Raw genomic sequence first — 16,426 nt, 5'->3', positions numbered from 1 at the left:
AGTATCTACTTAAAAAATTGAATTTAATTTATTACAAAATATTTTTTTTTATGTTCTGGCACTTCACCGAGTATTTACTTCAAACTAACAATAATTAAAATAAGAAGAATAGCAAGATTTTCCATGACCATTCGATTACTTCGATTCGATCAATAAAACCTTATGATTAGATCAATATTCTATTAGTGGAATTAATAAATAATCAGTTTTTCAATTCTTTATCTACCGTGTAATCAAATGTCATAATTCAATAATGATCCTACTTGATTGTGAAGATAAAAAAATTGCTTATTAGCGTATCGCCTATTTCGAGGGTTCCGTATGTTACCTCTCATTTAGGTATAGGATTTTTTTTTAATAATTATCTTATTTATTTATCTCTTGGTTGTATATGTTATTCTGTTTACTGGTACCTACATATTAAGCTGTATTATTTCACATTTATAATTTTCACAGATTGATATTCTTAGGGGGTAAATACTGACTGGGTATCTGTGCTTGGTTAAAAAGGCCTTTTGTCATAATCTCCAAAATTGAAATAAAAATAATATCATAGCGCGCATCTTTTCTAGAGATTAAATATTAAATTTAGATTAATATTCAGCATGGTATATGTGAAAAAATTGTCAATTAATATATAGAATGAATTAATGTAATAATATTAAGTAGAGATCAGTATTTTATTTTAGAAAGTAAAAAATCGTGATTTGAACAACTCTGAATCGATGGCATGGAAAACGCCAGTTGCCCCATCCCACTTGACAAGATTTTTCTCTATACCTTCAAAAAAATATTTAAAAAATACAGTGCCTGTTGTTACTAACCTAACCTTTCAAAATAATCCATGATTCAGAAATAATCAAAATGGAAGCTCTTACGATAATCAATTTGTACGCTTCAATAAAAATGATTATATATCTTTCGTACGTAACCTTATAACGAATAATAAAATATAAAAAGATACATGGCTATAGAAAGATCAAAGGAATTATAATAACGCGATTAAAAAAGTATTTAAATACGACCTGTGAAAATTTGTTATCATTGATTGGTGCTTGATCTTAAAAAAATGAAGTCCTACTTGGTGTTAGCCCTCGTGCTCTTCGCAGGTTAGTTTTTTTATTAAGGGGGGATATTTTTAATAATTGTATTTGTAGTTTTATTTGGAGTTTATTGTATTTGGAGTTTCTTGCCGATTCTTCTCCATAGATACTGCTTTCCGAATCGGTGGTAAATGTTAAAAATATGTAATGACGTTTCAAAAGTGCTTCTAGAAGAAGTCTAATTGAATAAATAAATGTTTGAGTTTGAGTTTAATCGAAGCAATTTCATCTATGCTGTTAAACTATTATGTATTTTAAAATTAGTGTGTCGTGTGTAGTACTTTTTCCGTAAAAAAGTGCGTAGCTTTTTTTCAATTCCGTTAGAGTATTATCGATTATATTAAAAATCGATTGAAATATTATTAAAAAAAAAGAAAATTTTCGCACAACCCAAGACAAATAACTGCACCAATTTTCATTCGGGTATGCTATATGGATAGCGTGGTTCTCGAGGAAGGTTTTAGTACATCATTTGTTAATTTTAACAACCAGGTTGCCTGGTAGAGATTGCTGATCAGCAATAAGGCCGCCTTTTGTACAAATGATGCCTTTTTGTGATATTGTTCTTTATTTCTGCTTTGTCCATTCATGTTTGTACAATGAAGTATAATAAATAAATAAATAAATAAATAATAAACACGGGTGAAGCTGCGGCCGGAAAACTGCTAACACTTCAACATCATCTCAACTTATTATTAAAAAACCCACCCAACTACATGTACATAAAACCCATTTTTCACCAGGCTATGCGTCCGCGACACGTATCGTCGGAGGCCAGGACACCACCATCGAGAAGTACCCCTACATCGTGCAGGTGGACTCCTTCAGCCAGTTCTCAGGCAACTGGGGACAGTCCTGTGGCGCTAATATCTTGACCAGATACCACCTACTGTCTGCTGCACATTGCTTTGAGGGAGCGTGAGTATATGACTATCTTTTCTATGAAATTTTGATGGAAATGTGAAGTTACTCAGTGATAAAGTAACCTTAATATCTTCAGACACAAAAATCGCTCCACTATGCCGTGAAAAAAGACAAACACAGTCACTTATGCATTTATAATATGATTAAGTTAGTTAACGAATTGCTAACGGTGGATTCGCTAGAATGAATAAAATATGTAATTTGAATTTGAATTTGAATGAGTCAACAAGATTGATTTATGAAAGAGACAAGTTTTTATTAAATCGTATCTAAATTCCATCTAAATTAATAATTGAAATTCCATCATCGATTCTGTAGAGATGAAATAGATAAACAGATATTATATTGATGACGAGCAAAGCTACTCTTTGCTGATAAACTATTAAAACTTGTAGTAAATAACTGTTTAATTTTCAGTTTATACGCCCCTCAACACCGTCGTATCCGAGCTGGTACCACCTTCCGTAACTCCGGAGGTGTTATCCACTACATTGAGAATGCAGTGAACCACCCTGAATACCGTGTAGCTGCCAGATACGATGCTGATATCACTGTCTTCAAGCTAATCACGCCTCTTGTTTACAACCCTGCGATTCAACAGGGTACCATCATTGCTCATGGCGCGGTTATCCCTGATAATCTTCCCGTGGTTCATGCTGGTTGGGGTACAACTACGGTTAGTATTAGTTAGTTATTTATGTGTTTGGTTAGCTGTAGGCTTTATTTTAGTGGATCCCAGCTTAAAGAATTTAATCGATGTTAAATTAGCTGGGACTTTGATAAAATGAGTAATACAACTTGTGTTTGAAGTGGTAATGATGAAGCTATCCTAGGGTCTATAGATCGTAAAATAGCCTTTTACTAGTAAAATAAATGTGTAGTGTGTACCTATCAATCTTTTAAAATAAAATGATTATTTCAGAGTAGATAAAGTGTAGAGTAAGAGTTAAGACTGTCAACATTTTATAGAAACCATGATATTCCAGAAAAACGGTTGTGTTAGCCATTGAGATAATATTACTACGTATGGAGGAGACACCACGAACAAAATCTGTGCGCCATTTTTTTGCTCTAACTAAGTTTTAAAAATTATTATCTAGTTAGGTACTTAACGATGAAAGTTATTCCTTTGCACTTTTCCGTATTATTTGTATTATTTGTGCAATATCGTAACACACACGAAGGCATGTTTGATGCGTTTCACTTTAAAACCATTAAAAAATACCGCTCAAAATACGTCACATGACGTATGTTGAGTGGAACATAAGTGATGTAGGCGGTGTCGTCTCCTATTAATATTATCTCAATGGTGTTAGCTAACTGATTAAAGTTTAAGAAACTTTGATTTAATCTCAATAAAACAAATATAGAAATTTCATACAAAAATATCTAGACGATTTGAAATTTTACTGAATTGTGTTTTTCGGCAACCATTGCTTAAATAAATCGACGAGCCATAACAAACTTAAATTCCTTCATCCTATAAACTTCATCTAATCAATCCTCTATTCCAGTGGGGCGGTTCTGCAGCACCAATCCTTCAAGAGGTTCAGATTTACACGATAAACAACAAGCTCTGCGCCGAGCGTTACCACGAGTTCAATCCTAGCAACGTTGTAACTGAAAACATGATCTGTGCTGGTCTCCTCGACGTTGGCGGCCGCGACGCTTGCCAAGGGGACTCTGGTGGACCCTTGTACTACCAGGACATCATTATTGGCATTGTCTCCTGGGGCCACAGGTGCGCTAATGACACGCTTCCAGGCATCAGTGCTTCGGTAGCTTCTTATTCCGACTGGGTTCAGGCTACGGCTAAATAAAATTGACGACTAATAAATATTATTTATTAAGAGTAATGGTGTTATTATTTGTCACATTGGAAACAGATCCTTGAACGTGAAAATCGCCTAAAATATATAAAATTATTGTGTCAAAATGTTACCTCCGAAATGGCTGGACCGATTCTCATGGAATTTTGTTTGCATATCGGGTAGGTCTAAGATTCGGACATCATCTATTTTCATACCCATATAACTGATAAGAGTAAGGCAGAACAACGTTTGCTGGGACAGCTAGTATTTAAATTTAAAATAATGTGTCAGTTATTTCCTAAAAAATCCCGTTGTTTCGTGTAGTTTAAACAATTTTATCAAAGAAATTATAAAAAGAATTGGAAAAAGAAATTAGAAAGAAATTATAAAAAGAAAGAAAGAAATTATAAAAAGAATGATGATTTTACAAGGATAATAGATTAATAATTAGTTTCTAGAAATATTAAGCAACGGAAGCGGCTACTTATTAAGTGTAATAAATTAATAACACAATAAAGATAATACTCAATTCCCAGCAATCAAATAATTTATTCAATACAATAAAATTATTATATTGCGCTTTAAGTACGATAAAAATATATTATTTCGACAATCTACACTAATCCCGCTAATCTTTGGCACTACTGGCATAGAATATAATATATACACTCTAACGCGACCTACTGGTCCGATTTGAAAAATTATTTCTCGAGAAAGGATAGGCTATCATCACGCTGCGCTAAGGGCGGTAAGACCAACAGGAGCAGAGCCACGCGGACGAAACCGTAACGCGCAGCTAGAGATAGCGATGATAAAAGTGAAAAATTGAAAAATTTAAACTGAGCTAGTTAATAAGGCGAACTAGGTTTATTATTTCCTTTCTTTATGAATTACTTTAAAGTGGTATATTGTGCACAAACCAATTCTTCTAACAATAAGGTAAAAGGTAGAATCGCCGAGGGGGAAGATTAATACTTGTTGCCATCTAATTTCAGGTTTTAGAGTATTAAGCACGTCACACACGGTGAAGATACTATAGTATTTTGTCTTAAGATACTGTAATATTTTATATAATGACCCACAAAATTTCGCGTCATTTGTAACAGTATGGCGGTTCTACAGGGGTCTTAGTACGCAATGACAAAAATAAAAATGATGGTCAGAACGCTGATACCGGATACCTTAATCTATAATATAAAAATGAATCGCAAAATGTGTTGGTAAGCGCATAACTCGAGAACGGCTGAACCGATTTCGATAATTCTTTCTTATTATACTCCTTGAAGTACGAGGATGGTTTTTATGTAGAGAAAACTTAAATATGTACCACGGGCGAAGCCAGGGCGGACCGCTAGTTTAATATAAAATGTTACAGTATCATTATAGTATTCTTATTATTGTTTTTTATTATGCCGTTTTCTTTATTCAACATAAAGAAAAGAAAACTGTAACCGTACCTAGTGCAAACAATGTTTTGTTAGGTAATTGTTGGATAATGGTTGTGTCAACGCTTGTATAAAAAATAAATACTTATAAAAACTGAAATGTGATTAATTCTGATTCTTTGTATTTGTGTTTTTATAATAGACTACAGGCCCGTGTTGAAAAAATTATGGGTCATTTGACCCACCAGGTGACCTATCTAGAACGATATAAGAGCATAAAATAATAAGATTCAGCACTATGACATCACTTGTAAGCTGTCCACCTGAGTGCAGATGAGAATTCGAAGGTTCAGGTAGAGATTTTCTCCCCTTGTCTCCATGATTTTTGTACGGCGTTGCGGAATAATTGATTAAAAGTAGTATAGAAATAGTATGACACAGATGCCGTACAAAATCAAATGACCAAATTTACCCCGGCAACTGTCGAAAAATAAAAATAAATTCCGACTTTGTGGACCACCATTTTTGTACGGCATCTGTGTCATACTATTTCTATACTGCTTTTAAGCCATTATTCCGCAACGCCGTACAAAAATCATGGAGACAAGGGGAGAAAATCTCTACCTGAACTTTCGAATTCTCATCTGCACTCAGGTGGACAGCTTACGAGTGACGTCATAGTGCTGAATCTTATTATTTTATGCACTTATATCATTCTAGATAGGTCAGGTGGTGGGTCAAATGACCCATAATTTTTTCAACATGGGCCTGTAGTCTATAAAGTAGGCTCCAAACTAATAAAATAATGAAAGAAAAAGAAAATTCATTAAAAATCCCATTGCTAAAAATCATTTTAACTATTTTTATTTAGGTTTCAATAAATTAACGTCTGATTCATAATTTATGTAACGAACAATTATTATTATTAATAATCTGCAAATAACGAATTTCCGAACTTTCAAAACCTTTTTTATGATAATCTTTTCGTCAATAGATGGCGTGATAACGCCATCTATTGACGAAAAGCGAAAACAGTACAATATTAGCTAATTCACATTCGTCTTAGTTTTGGTTCTGGTCACTAGATGGCGTTTTTCTAAATATCACAATTTTATTATCACGCCATCTATTGACGACAAGAGAAAACAGTACAATTATTCGCAAAATACACATTTGTCTTAGTTTTGGTTCTTGTCACTAGATGGCGTGTTTCTAAATATCGTAATTTCGAACAATTCAATGTAATAATAATGTTGAGTATTTTAAGTAGGTATATTTGACAACGAAAATGTTGAAACTACTTTTTTTATAATAATAGACGGTAAGGATCAACAAATATATAACAAATAATAAATTTTATATATAAATTACAGAACGTATTTCATTAGGCCATCTATTGAAGATATTTGTAAACAGCCTTTCATTATATATATGTACATATTCGTACTAATTTAACTGCTTGCTACTAGAGGGCGCATTGATGGAAAAATTTACTGACAATTTAGCGAAATATTACTATTAACCATTATTTGTCTATGTTACTATAATGTAATATATTTAACAGATTTGAATTATTTGAAAAATATAACAACAGTCCTGGAAATAATTTCCACTGAATAAGATTCAGTCCTTTTATCTGTTTTTATTTTTAAAGAAAAAGTAGTTTGCAGGAATTGCATTCCGATTTGGCCTGGAACCTATCCTACGGTAGCTACGGTCAGGGTTTTATTGAAAGAAAGAAAGAAAGAAAAAAATATTTATTGCCACATTTACACACTTAACAACTACTTATATTACTAAAAAAAAACATACACTAAGTAGTTACATGGCAATCGGGTCAGACTCAGCCGTGCTGTCGGGCTTTAACGCCTGAGCAGCGCTGATTTTCAGTCTGCCCGTTTGTTTTTATTTCCGAGGCTCACTATACATGTAAATACAAATACCAACCAAAAAAACATTCTTACAGTTCTAAAAAGATAATAAAAATAACAATATAATATAATATAAATAACAGATATTGATATAGATATAACGATTATATTAAATAAAATAAACAGGTATCTATGTACATAATTCGTTACTTAAATACTAAGAACATATAAATACATACATAGAAGGATACAATCTATTATACATTCGCAATCCACAATTTGCTCAATGCTTTATTGGGGTGTCCAGCTCGATATTTGTTTATTCAAAAGTATCACTTTGTATTTGTGCTTGAACGATATATATGACATATTAAGTTTCAAGGGTGGAGGAAGGTCATTCCAAATCTTCGAGGCAGAGTACTTGAAACCACCCTTAAAACCCGACGTGTGGTGCTTCGGTATTACCAATGCATTGCTACTTCTACCTCGTGTATTCTTACCATGGTAATCCTGGGTCCATTTCAATTTTTCATAGAGGTAGACAGGAACTCCAGTGTGTACCAATCTATGTACCAGACCTGCTAGATGTAACTGTCTACGACCGGCCATCTTTAGGATCCTTCGGTTATTTAGGTAAGGCGTTATATGTGCACGCTTTGGTATACCGAAGCAGAAACGAGCACACGCATTCTGTACACGCTGTATTGCTCGCTCAGTTTTAGCGTACAAGCGGGGACCATATACCGTATCACAGTAGTTAAAGTGGGACAGAACCAATGACTCTGTAAGCATTATTCTGGACCGCTCTGATAGATCTTGCCTGAGACCATACAAGACTTTCAATCTGTAAAAGGCATTTCTGATAGTGAGATTTACATGATCGTCATATTTAAGCTGCCCATCCAAAACTATGCCGAGATTCTTAGCCCTATCCACTTCAACTAACTGTTTACTATCGATCTTTAATTCCAAATTAAGATTTTTTATTTTTTTTATTTGATTTTTTGTACCTAATACAATGTATTTGGATTTGGATCCATTAAGTACCAAAGCATTCTGTTTAGCCCATAATGACACCCGTTCCAAATCTTCGTTTATTTGACGCTCTGTGATTATTGAATTTTTGGGGTCTATAGGATAATATAACTGTGTGTCATCGGCATACAAGTGTACTTTACCGTGTTTTATGTGTTTTATCAGGTCAGTAGTGTACAATGTGAATAAAACCGGACTGAGTATTGAGCCCTGAGGACAACCACGCGGAGTTGGCTCAGTTCTTGAATAATTTAAACTTCCTTCATTTTCGGTGACAACAAACTGTTTTCTATCGGATAGATAGGATCTGAACCAACCACTAGCATTTGAATTAATACCGTAGTACTTTAATTTGGCTAACAAAAGTTCCTTATCGATGGAGTCAAACGCACGAGTGAAGTCCAATAAAATCATAATACTACCCATCCCATTATCACTGTCTGATATGACATCATCAGTTACGTGTGCTAAAGCTGTAGCTGTGCCATGCTTCGCTCGAAATCCCGATTGAACATTTGGTAGGATTTTTTCACTGTCTAAAAATTTTACTAACTGATTACAAACTACTCGCTCAATAATTTTTGATAAAACAGGTAGTATACTGACGGCCCGTAAATCATTCAGTCCCTCTACAATTGTTTTTTTTGGCAAAGGCTTTATCTTAGCAGTTTTCCAAGCATCCGGAAACGTTCGGGTAGATATAGATGTGTTAACCATCCGTGTTATGATTGGTAGAGTTACAGATAAAGTCATCCTTATCATATCAATATTAATTGTATCTTGGCCAGCCGCGTTCGTTTGTATACCTGATAGTATTTTTTTGACTTGATCTATTGTACATGACTCTAAATTGAATTTATTACTTACACCGAAATTATTATTGTTATAAAAATTAATTAGATTTTTATCTATCATTGTTTTCCCGGGTACATCAAGGAAGAATTTATTAATAGCATTGGCGTCGTTTAAATGGTGCGGTAAACTATCTGTATCCCTATTTTTTCCAGTAATCGAAAATTGACGTAAAAAGTTCCACATTGCTTTCGGGTTGCATTTGTTATTATTTACATACTCGGTGAAGAATGCCGTTTTTTCTCGTCTCAAAGCACTAATGACCGAATTACGTAAGTCTTGATAAAAGCGATAGTGTGCGTCGTTCTTAGTTTTTCGCGCCCTTATTAGTGCTTTGTCTCGTAGTAACATCATGGTCCTTACCGTATTCGTGACCCAAGGACGCGGCGATGAATTAATCTTAATTTTCTTTATTGGAGCGTGTTTATCAAACAATTTATTTAAAAGTTGGTTAAAAATGTTTGTCATTTCGTTCATGTCTTTCGCGTATTGTACTGAGTTCCAAGGTGAAGAAACTAAATCTTTATTAAATTCTTCCAAATTAATACTTTTTAACAATCTCGTATATTTATATGTTGGCAAAGGTTTTATTTTTTTAATTTTACATTTTAATATAACTAAAGCGTGGTCACTCAGGTCCCGATTGTGTATGATATTCATACTTTCACATACTTCTGGGCTGTCGGTAATAATCAAATCTAAGAGAGTTTGCGCAGTTATTGAATTTAGTAGCATTAAAGAATTAACTTATGCAAGATTATTTTATTAAAAATAAAATGTTATGTACTTAGTTATCAGCGACTTTAATAAATTTTGCACAAAAAATCAGGTCACGTAAATAAAACAAAATCATCAATGTACAGCAGACATTTATTTAGAATAAAATTATTTATATCAAAACAACTTAGCGAGCGGTAGCCACAACCCAATCTGAATACGATGCAACAGACGCGCTCACACCGGGGTAAGTCTCATTAGCACAGCCATGTCCCCAGGAAACCACACCTACAATAACGTCTCCAGAATACAAAGGTCCACCAGAATCACCCTGGCAAGCATCTTTGCCGCCAACATCGAGGATACCAGCGCAGATCATGTTTTTAGTAACGTATTCAGAACCATAGTATTCGAGGTAACGGGTGGCGCATAATTCGTTGTTGATTACGTAAATGGTGACGTCTTGTAATATGGAGGCGCTGGGGCCGTTGAACTGGAAGTAAAGAGAAGTGTTATTCTTCTTATAGGTCTTTGATTTAAAATTATTATAGACACTGTAGGTACACTGAAAAAAAAATACTTTTCATTAAGTACCAAACAAAAGCTCACGTTAGTTTAAGGGAGCCCATAGCTATATTTCACCGCGAAATATATTTTAAAATACTTATAATGTAGTTATAATAGGTCTATGTTTAATAAATATGAAGAAAAAGCAAACTAATTATTCTACGTAAAAATAGTAGCTTCCTAAGCTTCTGAGATAAAATTATCTTTTTGTTTCTGCTTAAACTTTTTAGTGATGTAGATTTTTTTTAATATTTGCTAAGATTCTAATGGCAAAAGAATTTTTAAAATCGATCAAATAGTTCTTGAGTTCAATTATTACGTTACAAATAAAAATCTTATCACTACAATATCAGTCGATACAAAGTAACGAATGAAAAATCTTTCCTATAGGTATACTTATTATATACTTACTCTAGTAGTACCCCATCCAGCGTGCACCACAGGATAATTGTCTGGTATCACATCATTCTGTCTCACAATAGTTCCTTGTTGAATAACGGGAGTGTAAACCAAAGGAGTTAATAGTCTAACAACGCTGATGTCAGCATCATATTGAGTCGCTTTTCCGTAGTCTGGATGGTTGACTTCATAGTCTACATAGTGGATAACACCACCAGTGTTTCTGTAAGTTGAACCAGCTCGTATGCGTCTGTATTCTGGGGAGTAGAGCCTGGAATAAAAAGCACAACATTATGATACTAAAAGTATAAGAATATTGTTTTTCGTATATTGGCGTTCTTTTGTATTATGTTGTAATTGTATGAGCATTGGTAATTTTTAACTGAAATGAAAATTAGATGATCCTTTTATCAGATAAATACTTGAAATAGAGATAAAACTTAGATGATATTTTTTATTTTTATATAGGTAAGTAGGTAGCTTTATTATAGAAAAAACCTTAATTTTTCATGTCGATGGATAAAAAGCGGTATACCTACACAATGTGGTCAACTAAATGAGTATGACTTTATAACCTTTGCAAAAACACTTTCATTTACCACAAAAATAAACGCTCTATGAATTAAATACTGCTTTCACCAGAATACCAAATGTATAAAAAATCCGACTACAATTTACTCACCATCCTTCAAAACAATGAGCAGCAGACAGGATCCAATGGCTCGTCAGGATGTTGGCTCCACAGCTCTGGCCCCATGAAGATGTCCAGATACTCCAAGTATCCATTTGCACAAGGTCTGGATATTTCTCGATGGTAGTATCCTGACCGCCGACGATGCGGCTTGCGTAGGAGCATCCTGTAAGGTGAGAAGTTAGGGGAAATGTGATTAGGCTTTAGTTATTTAGAATTTAAGAATGAATAATAAATATGAATGAACAATGATTTGCGTGGTGCGTGGTGCGTGATGTGGTATACAATGAAAAAGAAGTAACTACACAAGAAAATTATTTTCTTTTCGACTCTTCTCGGTAAAGCGATTTTCAGAATCGTTGGTTGTTAAACCTGTACCTTATAGTTTAAACCTTAGATTACTTAATGATCTAAGGTTTAAACGAATAAAAAATATTGATAGGTATTGTTTTTGATTTTTAAATTGTTTGTTAACCACGGACGTCGTTAAAAATATTTACGACTTATAATAAGAAAACAAATAATCATTTTTTAACACTTATTTGATTTATAAACATTATAAATATATTATTGTAATCATTGTAAAGATATACCTGCTAAAAGCAGAACAGCGAACGGTAAATAGGACACCATTTTCAATGATTTTTGACACAAAGACTAGTTACAACTATTTTTTCATGTATTTATACAAAACTATATAATATTATTATTTAAATCAATCGTGATAAGAGCATTAGTATAATAAACTAGCCATATACTTAGTTTTAATCTAATAATTGAGCTATTTTATCAATCCGGTACTATACCTAATGAAATCTTAGATTACCTAAGCTACGTCAAGATAATAATGTGACCTCAGAGTATCACAAGTAGCTTTATGTATGTATATTAATTGAATAAATCATATTTTATAGGATTAAAAACTCTAAATAGCGTAATGACTAATGAGCCTTTCTTGGTAGATCTTTCTAAAACGTCAACGGTCACCATTTCATCGTCTTTTCACTAGGAGAGAAAAAAAGCTTTTTGAAGTGAAACTTCTATATGCGCGTTGAGAGTAAAATTTCAAGGTCGCGTCATGGCAATACCGTCACGTCATGGAGTAAGGCGACGATGTTGATATCTTTTTATTATGTATTTATAATTTATCCTTTCCTGAGTTAATTCAGTTGATAATGTTATTCGATTTGTCTTATCCTATACTAGTTTATACTGATAAATATCAATAAAATAGGTAGTAGATAATGTGACAAGTTTGGGTTTTGACCGATATATCATTAGTAATAATTGTACTTTATTTGTATTTTTTAATACAATGAATGACAAATGTGTCCTCACATTTCTTTACTACTTTAACCTTAGAGTATATATACGGCTACTCACGTAAGTACATGCCATAGGGGCAATATTGGAACAACCTCGGACACGGCGGTCGGAGCCATTTCAGCTGTTCTCTAAATTGCCCCTGCTTAAGGGTGCAATTCCAATATTGCCCGTGCTGCAGGTACGTGAGTAGCCGGTTTATATGTATTAAATAATAACTAAATAACAAATAACACTATGATTTTCACGTAATATTAAAATTAATAATCACTTTAATTTAGTTCATTATTATCAATTGTCGTTTGTAATATTTTTAATTAATGATGCTTGAGTTTATCTATTTTAATTAAAGACGAAGTATTTTTGTTGTGGTGTGGTAGTCTGTTGACTTGAAATGTATGACTCTAACATAACGACCTATAAAAATAACAATGAAACAGCGTAGCTTAGGTAATCCATACTTTATTCATCGAGCATTCGCAACAATCCAATCAGTATAAGACGCAACAGCAGTACTGACTCCAGGGAACACGGGATGAGCGCAGTCATGTCCAAAGGACACGAGGCCAACTATGACGTCACCAATATACATCGGCCCGCCGGAGTCCCCTTCGCACGCGTCACGACCGCCAACGTCCAGAACACCAGCACAGATCATGTTGTCTGTGATTGATCTCTCTCCATAACGCGCTCGACATTCGTCTCTGTTCACCACGTAGACGGTTACATCTTGAAGGACGTCAGGTGCACGGCCATTAAACTGAAAGAAAAATAAATATATAAATATTTCAGGACAATTGACAACATTTCAAAATTTTAAGCTACTTATTTTTTTATTTTAATGAAAACTAGATCAAAAATTATGATACACGTATTTTTTGCTTTTTCTAAATATGGAAGTTTTCATTCATCTTTTTGAGTTTTAAAATCATCTCATTCTAAAATGTCGTAAGCGCCAAATGACGTCATACATACGGAGGAATACATTTTTTCCTTTGCCACATACCTAGTTTAAATTAAAAAAAAATCTTGGCAGTTGACATTTTGGCACATTTGTCACTTTGATTTGTCAAGCTTTGTAAATATTGTTATTTATTATTTGCTGATCCAAATTTTAAACAAAAGAAACTTATTCACAAGTACTGATGATGATGACTTTATGCAGGTTTTGTTATGGGGTACTGAACATTTCTGGGAAACAAATATACTATCCCAAAAACGTTGGAAAGTGTTAAATAAATACAACTTTTAGTAAGTAAACAAAGTCTTTTATTTCAAGAAAATTATGAACACTATAGGCACTATTTGTATAATATAAATGAATTGGTCCAACTCCAATTAAACAAACATCACGCTAATGAGATTAAATTAGAAAACCAAAACACAATAACACGATTTAAAAGTTTGTTTACATGAATAATTCACAAAAATGACATTAATATGAAATTTGACACATGCCATACCCTGTAAATGTCAGTGATACTTTTTTTTTAGCTTTTTTTAAATTAGGCTAAGGCGTATTTTTATTCCTCCGTATGTATGACGTCATCATCACATTTATCGTTTTTATTTAATTTCTCTTAAAATGTGCGATTAAAAAATGAAATAATTTTTTTTCTGTAATCGCAAGAGCAAAATAAAGAAACGGTTTTTTTCTTTCATGGCCTTATAAAAAATGAAATGTTGTCAATTTTCACACATGGCACGATATGATTCTATAGGTACCTACTAAGCTTTCGCTTGTGTTATGGAAACCAGATGGCTGATAAAGATACATAATATAATATATAATTCTTATATAAATAATTAACACCCAGACACAGAGCAAACATCTATGTGTATCACACAAATATTTGCCCCGGGTGGGAATCGAACTCACGACCTCTGGCCTGCATGCTTATTGAAACAACATTCTTGAATGTTGCGAATGAAACACAACGCAGTTTATATGTACATTGCCAATTTCTTCGCGATGTTTTTTTAAATTAATTACAGCAGTTTTTATATCAATGATTGATTTTATTAATGAATAATTTGGATAATCTATAAGTCGAAGGCTTCTTAACACTGAGCCATAAATGCATTACCTACAGACTTGAGAAAGAAAATGTTTATGTGAATAAATGATACTTACATAAAGGCTGCCCCATCCCGCGTGGACTACAGGCAAATTGTCAGGTACAACGAAACCCTGGCTGACAATAGTTCCCCTTTGGATAGAAGGTGAGTACACGAGTGGTGTGAGCAGTTTGAAGACACTAATATCAGCATCGAAGGTTGCTGCTTCTCCGTAGTCAGGGTGATTACGTTCAAAGTCCACATAGTGCACGCTTCCACCAATTTCACGGAATGTAGAACCTGCTCTTATACGTGTGTTTCTAGGGTCATACCAACTGTAATAGAGAAATTTTGTTCATTATAATCTTAGGAAATTAAATAGAAGTGTTACAATAATGTAAATAACTAGCTGTGCCCCGCAGTTTTACCCGCATTACTCCGCTCCTATTGGTCTGAGCGTGGTGATAACAATGATATAGCCTATACTATACCGGACCTGTTACTAATATTTATGCCAAATTTTAAGTAAATCCATGCAGTAATTATTGAGTTTAGCGTGGACATACAGACAAACAGACTAAGATTACACCCAAAGCATTCTTTTAAAAATATATTCAATGTACATTTTGACTTTCCTACTATTTTATGATATGTATAGTGTACAACATTACTTTTGAGTTAGGCAATGTGCAGCTGTAAGAAGCCAGTATGTAGTTAAGATATTGGCCGCGCATTTTTGTTCCCAATATCCAATCCAGGGAAGATTATATTCTATCTGTACTAAAGATGGATATTTCTCGATGGTTGTGTCCTGCCCACCGACGATAAGTGGCGATTTAGCTTGAGTTGTTGCTGCAAACAAACGTAATTTAAAATTGAAATGTTAGATAGGATATGTAGCGATAGTAAATGGAAACTTTTCATTCGTTTTTGCTTTTATAAGTTTTCGTTAATGAAATTCGGGAAATTGCTAATTTTTGAAAAAAAAGAGCAATAAATTATTAATAATTATTAATAGTATAATAATAAAATAAATAAATAAATAAATAATAGCAAAGCATACCTTTAATAATTAACTAGCGGTCCGCCCCGGCTTCGCCCGTGGTACATATTTCGCAATAAAAGTTAGCCTATGTTCTTTCTCAGGGTCTAAAGATTATCTGTGCCAAATTTCATCAAAATTGGTCCAGTAGTTTATGCGTGAAAACCATACATACATACATACATACAAACCTTTCCTCTTTATAATATTATTAGTATATTAGTATAGATTATAAAGGTCCATAACAAAAAAGGCAATGAGACAAGAAATAGAGAGCACAATGTTTTTATAGTATGAAAACTATTTATTTACCTGCTATGAGCAGCACACCCAGAAACGGTGAGTACGGCACTTTCATTCTTAGTAAACTTTAGCACACACTAATTATTCTTTATAAGGATTTTATATTAGAACAATTTCTCTATTTAAGTAGGATTCTTGTGATAAACAATCGTGCAATATCAATAATTACGTCGAATTTTGATAAATTGCAGCCTCTATGAAGGCATATCAAGTATGGGTTTTTTATGAACTTTGCCCGCGGCTTTACCCGCGTTCGTACTTATTTATAACAGTTGTTGCGTTGAATGGTGAAATAAAAATAAAATGCTGAAATAAATTTTTATTTAGTTACTTTGACATAAAAAA

The 16,426-nt window shown here is 33.4% G+C and overlaps 3 protein-coding genes across 3 annotated transcripts; 1 reads left to right on the top strand and 2 right to left on the bottom strand.

The window, feature by feature from the left end:
• Window positions 1-1,057: 1,057 nt before the first annotated feature.
• Window positions 1,058-3,879, top strand: LOC149479641 (trypsin, alkaline C-like). Its single transcript, XM_089708107.1, has 4 exons — window positions 1,058-1,109; window positions 1,847-2,021; window positions 2,445-2,703; window positions 3,542-3,879. Exons 1-4 carry the CDS (start codon window positions 1,070-1,072, stop codon window positions 3,845-3,847), a joined length of 780 nt encoding a protein of 259 aa, XP_089564233.1. The 5' UTR covers window positions 1,058-1,069; the 3' UTR covers window positions 3,848-3,879.
• Window positions 3,880-9,833: 5,954 nt separating this feature from the next.
• On the bottom strand, window positions 9,834-12,023 carry LOC149479640 (trypsin, alkaline A-like). The gene is made up of 4 exons (XM_089707740.1): window positions 11,949-12,023; window positions 11,347-11,521; window positions 10,677-10,935; window positions 9,834-10,191 (listed from the first exon to the last, which is right to left on the bottom strand). Exons 1-4 carry the CDS (start codon window positions 11,986-11,988, stop codon window positions 9,886-9,888), a joined length of 780 nt encoding a protein of 259 aa, XP_089563866.1. The 5' UTR covers window positions 11,989-12,023; the 3' UTR covers window positions 9,834-9,885.
• A 1,121-nt stretch (window positions 12,024-13,144) lies between these two features.
• On the bottom strand, window positions 13,145-16,136 carry LOC149479639 (trypsin, alkaline C-like). Its single transcript, XM_089708341.1, has 4 exons — window positions 16,091-16,136; window positions 15,408-15,594; window positions 14,813-15,071; window positions 13,145-13,438 (listed from the first exon to the last, which is right to left on the bottom strand). The coding sequence occupies exons 1-4, from the start codon at window positions 16,134-16,136 to the stop codon at window positions 13,145-13,147; spliced, it is 786 nt and encodes a 261-aa protein (XP_089564467.1).
• Window positions 16,137-16,426: the final 290 nt, after the last annotated feature.

Source organism: Colias philodice, chromosome 20, assembly GCF_061535455.1.
Source record: "Colias philodice isolate Cphi_HAF_F1 chromosome 20, ilColPhil1 Martin Lab GWU primary, whole genome shotgun sequence".
NCBI lineage: Eukaryota > Metazoa > Arthropoda > Insecta > Lepidoptera > Pieridae > Colias > Colias philodice.
The sequence above is the reverse complement of the archived record's forward strand: the minus strand, read 5'-3'. Positions and strand labels throughout refer to the sequence as shown.

Bases quoted from the DNA above. Each gene is read 5' to 3' on its own strand.
- LOC149479640 (XM_089707740.1), bottom strand. From the start codon at position 11,988: ATGGTGTCCTATTTACCGTTCGCTGTTCTGCTTTTAGCAG. The intron at 11,522-11,948 runs GTATATCTTTAC...CTCACCTTACAG, and splicing joins CGCTGTTCTGCTTTTAGCAG to GATGCTCCTACGCAAGCCGC. The intron at 10,936-11,346 runs GTGAGTAAATTG...TTTTTATTCCAG, and splicing joins GCTCATTGTTTTGAAGGATG to GCTCTACTCCCCAGAATACA.
- LOC149479641 (XM_089708107.1), top strand. From the start codon at position 1,070: ATGAAGTCCTACTTGGTGTTAGCCCTCGTGCTCTTCGCAG. The intron at 1,110-1,846 runs GTTAGTTTTTTT...ATTTTTCACCAG, and splicing joins AGCCCTCGTGCTCTTCGCAG to GCTATGCGTCCGCGACACGT. The intron at 2,704-3,541 runs GTTAGTATTAGT...CCTCTATTCCAG, and splicing joins CTGGTTGGGGTACAACTACG to TGGGGCGGTTCTGCAGCACC.
- LOC149479639 (XM_089708341.1), bottom strand. From the start codon at position 16,136: ATGAAAGTGCCGTACTCACCGTTTCTGGGTGTGCTGCTCATAGCAG. The intron at 15,072-15,407 runs GTAATGTTGTAC...TCTCTATTACAG, and splicing joins GCACATTGCCTAACTCAAAA to TTGGTATGACCCTAGAAACA. The intron at 13,439-14,812 runs GTAAGTATCATT...TTTTTCTTTCAG, and splicing joins CGGGATGGGGCAGCCTTTAT to TTTAATGGCCGTGCACCTGA.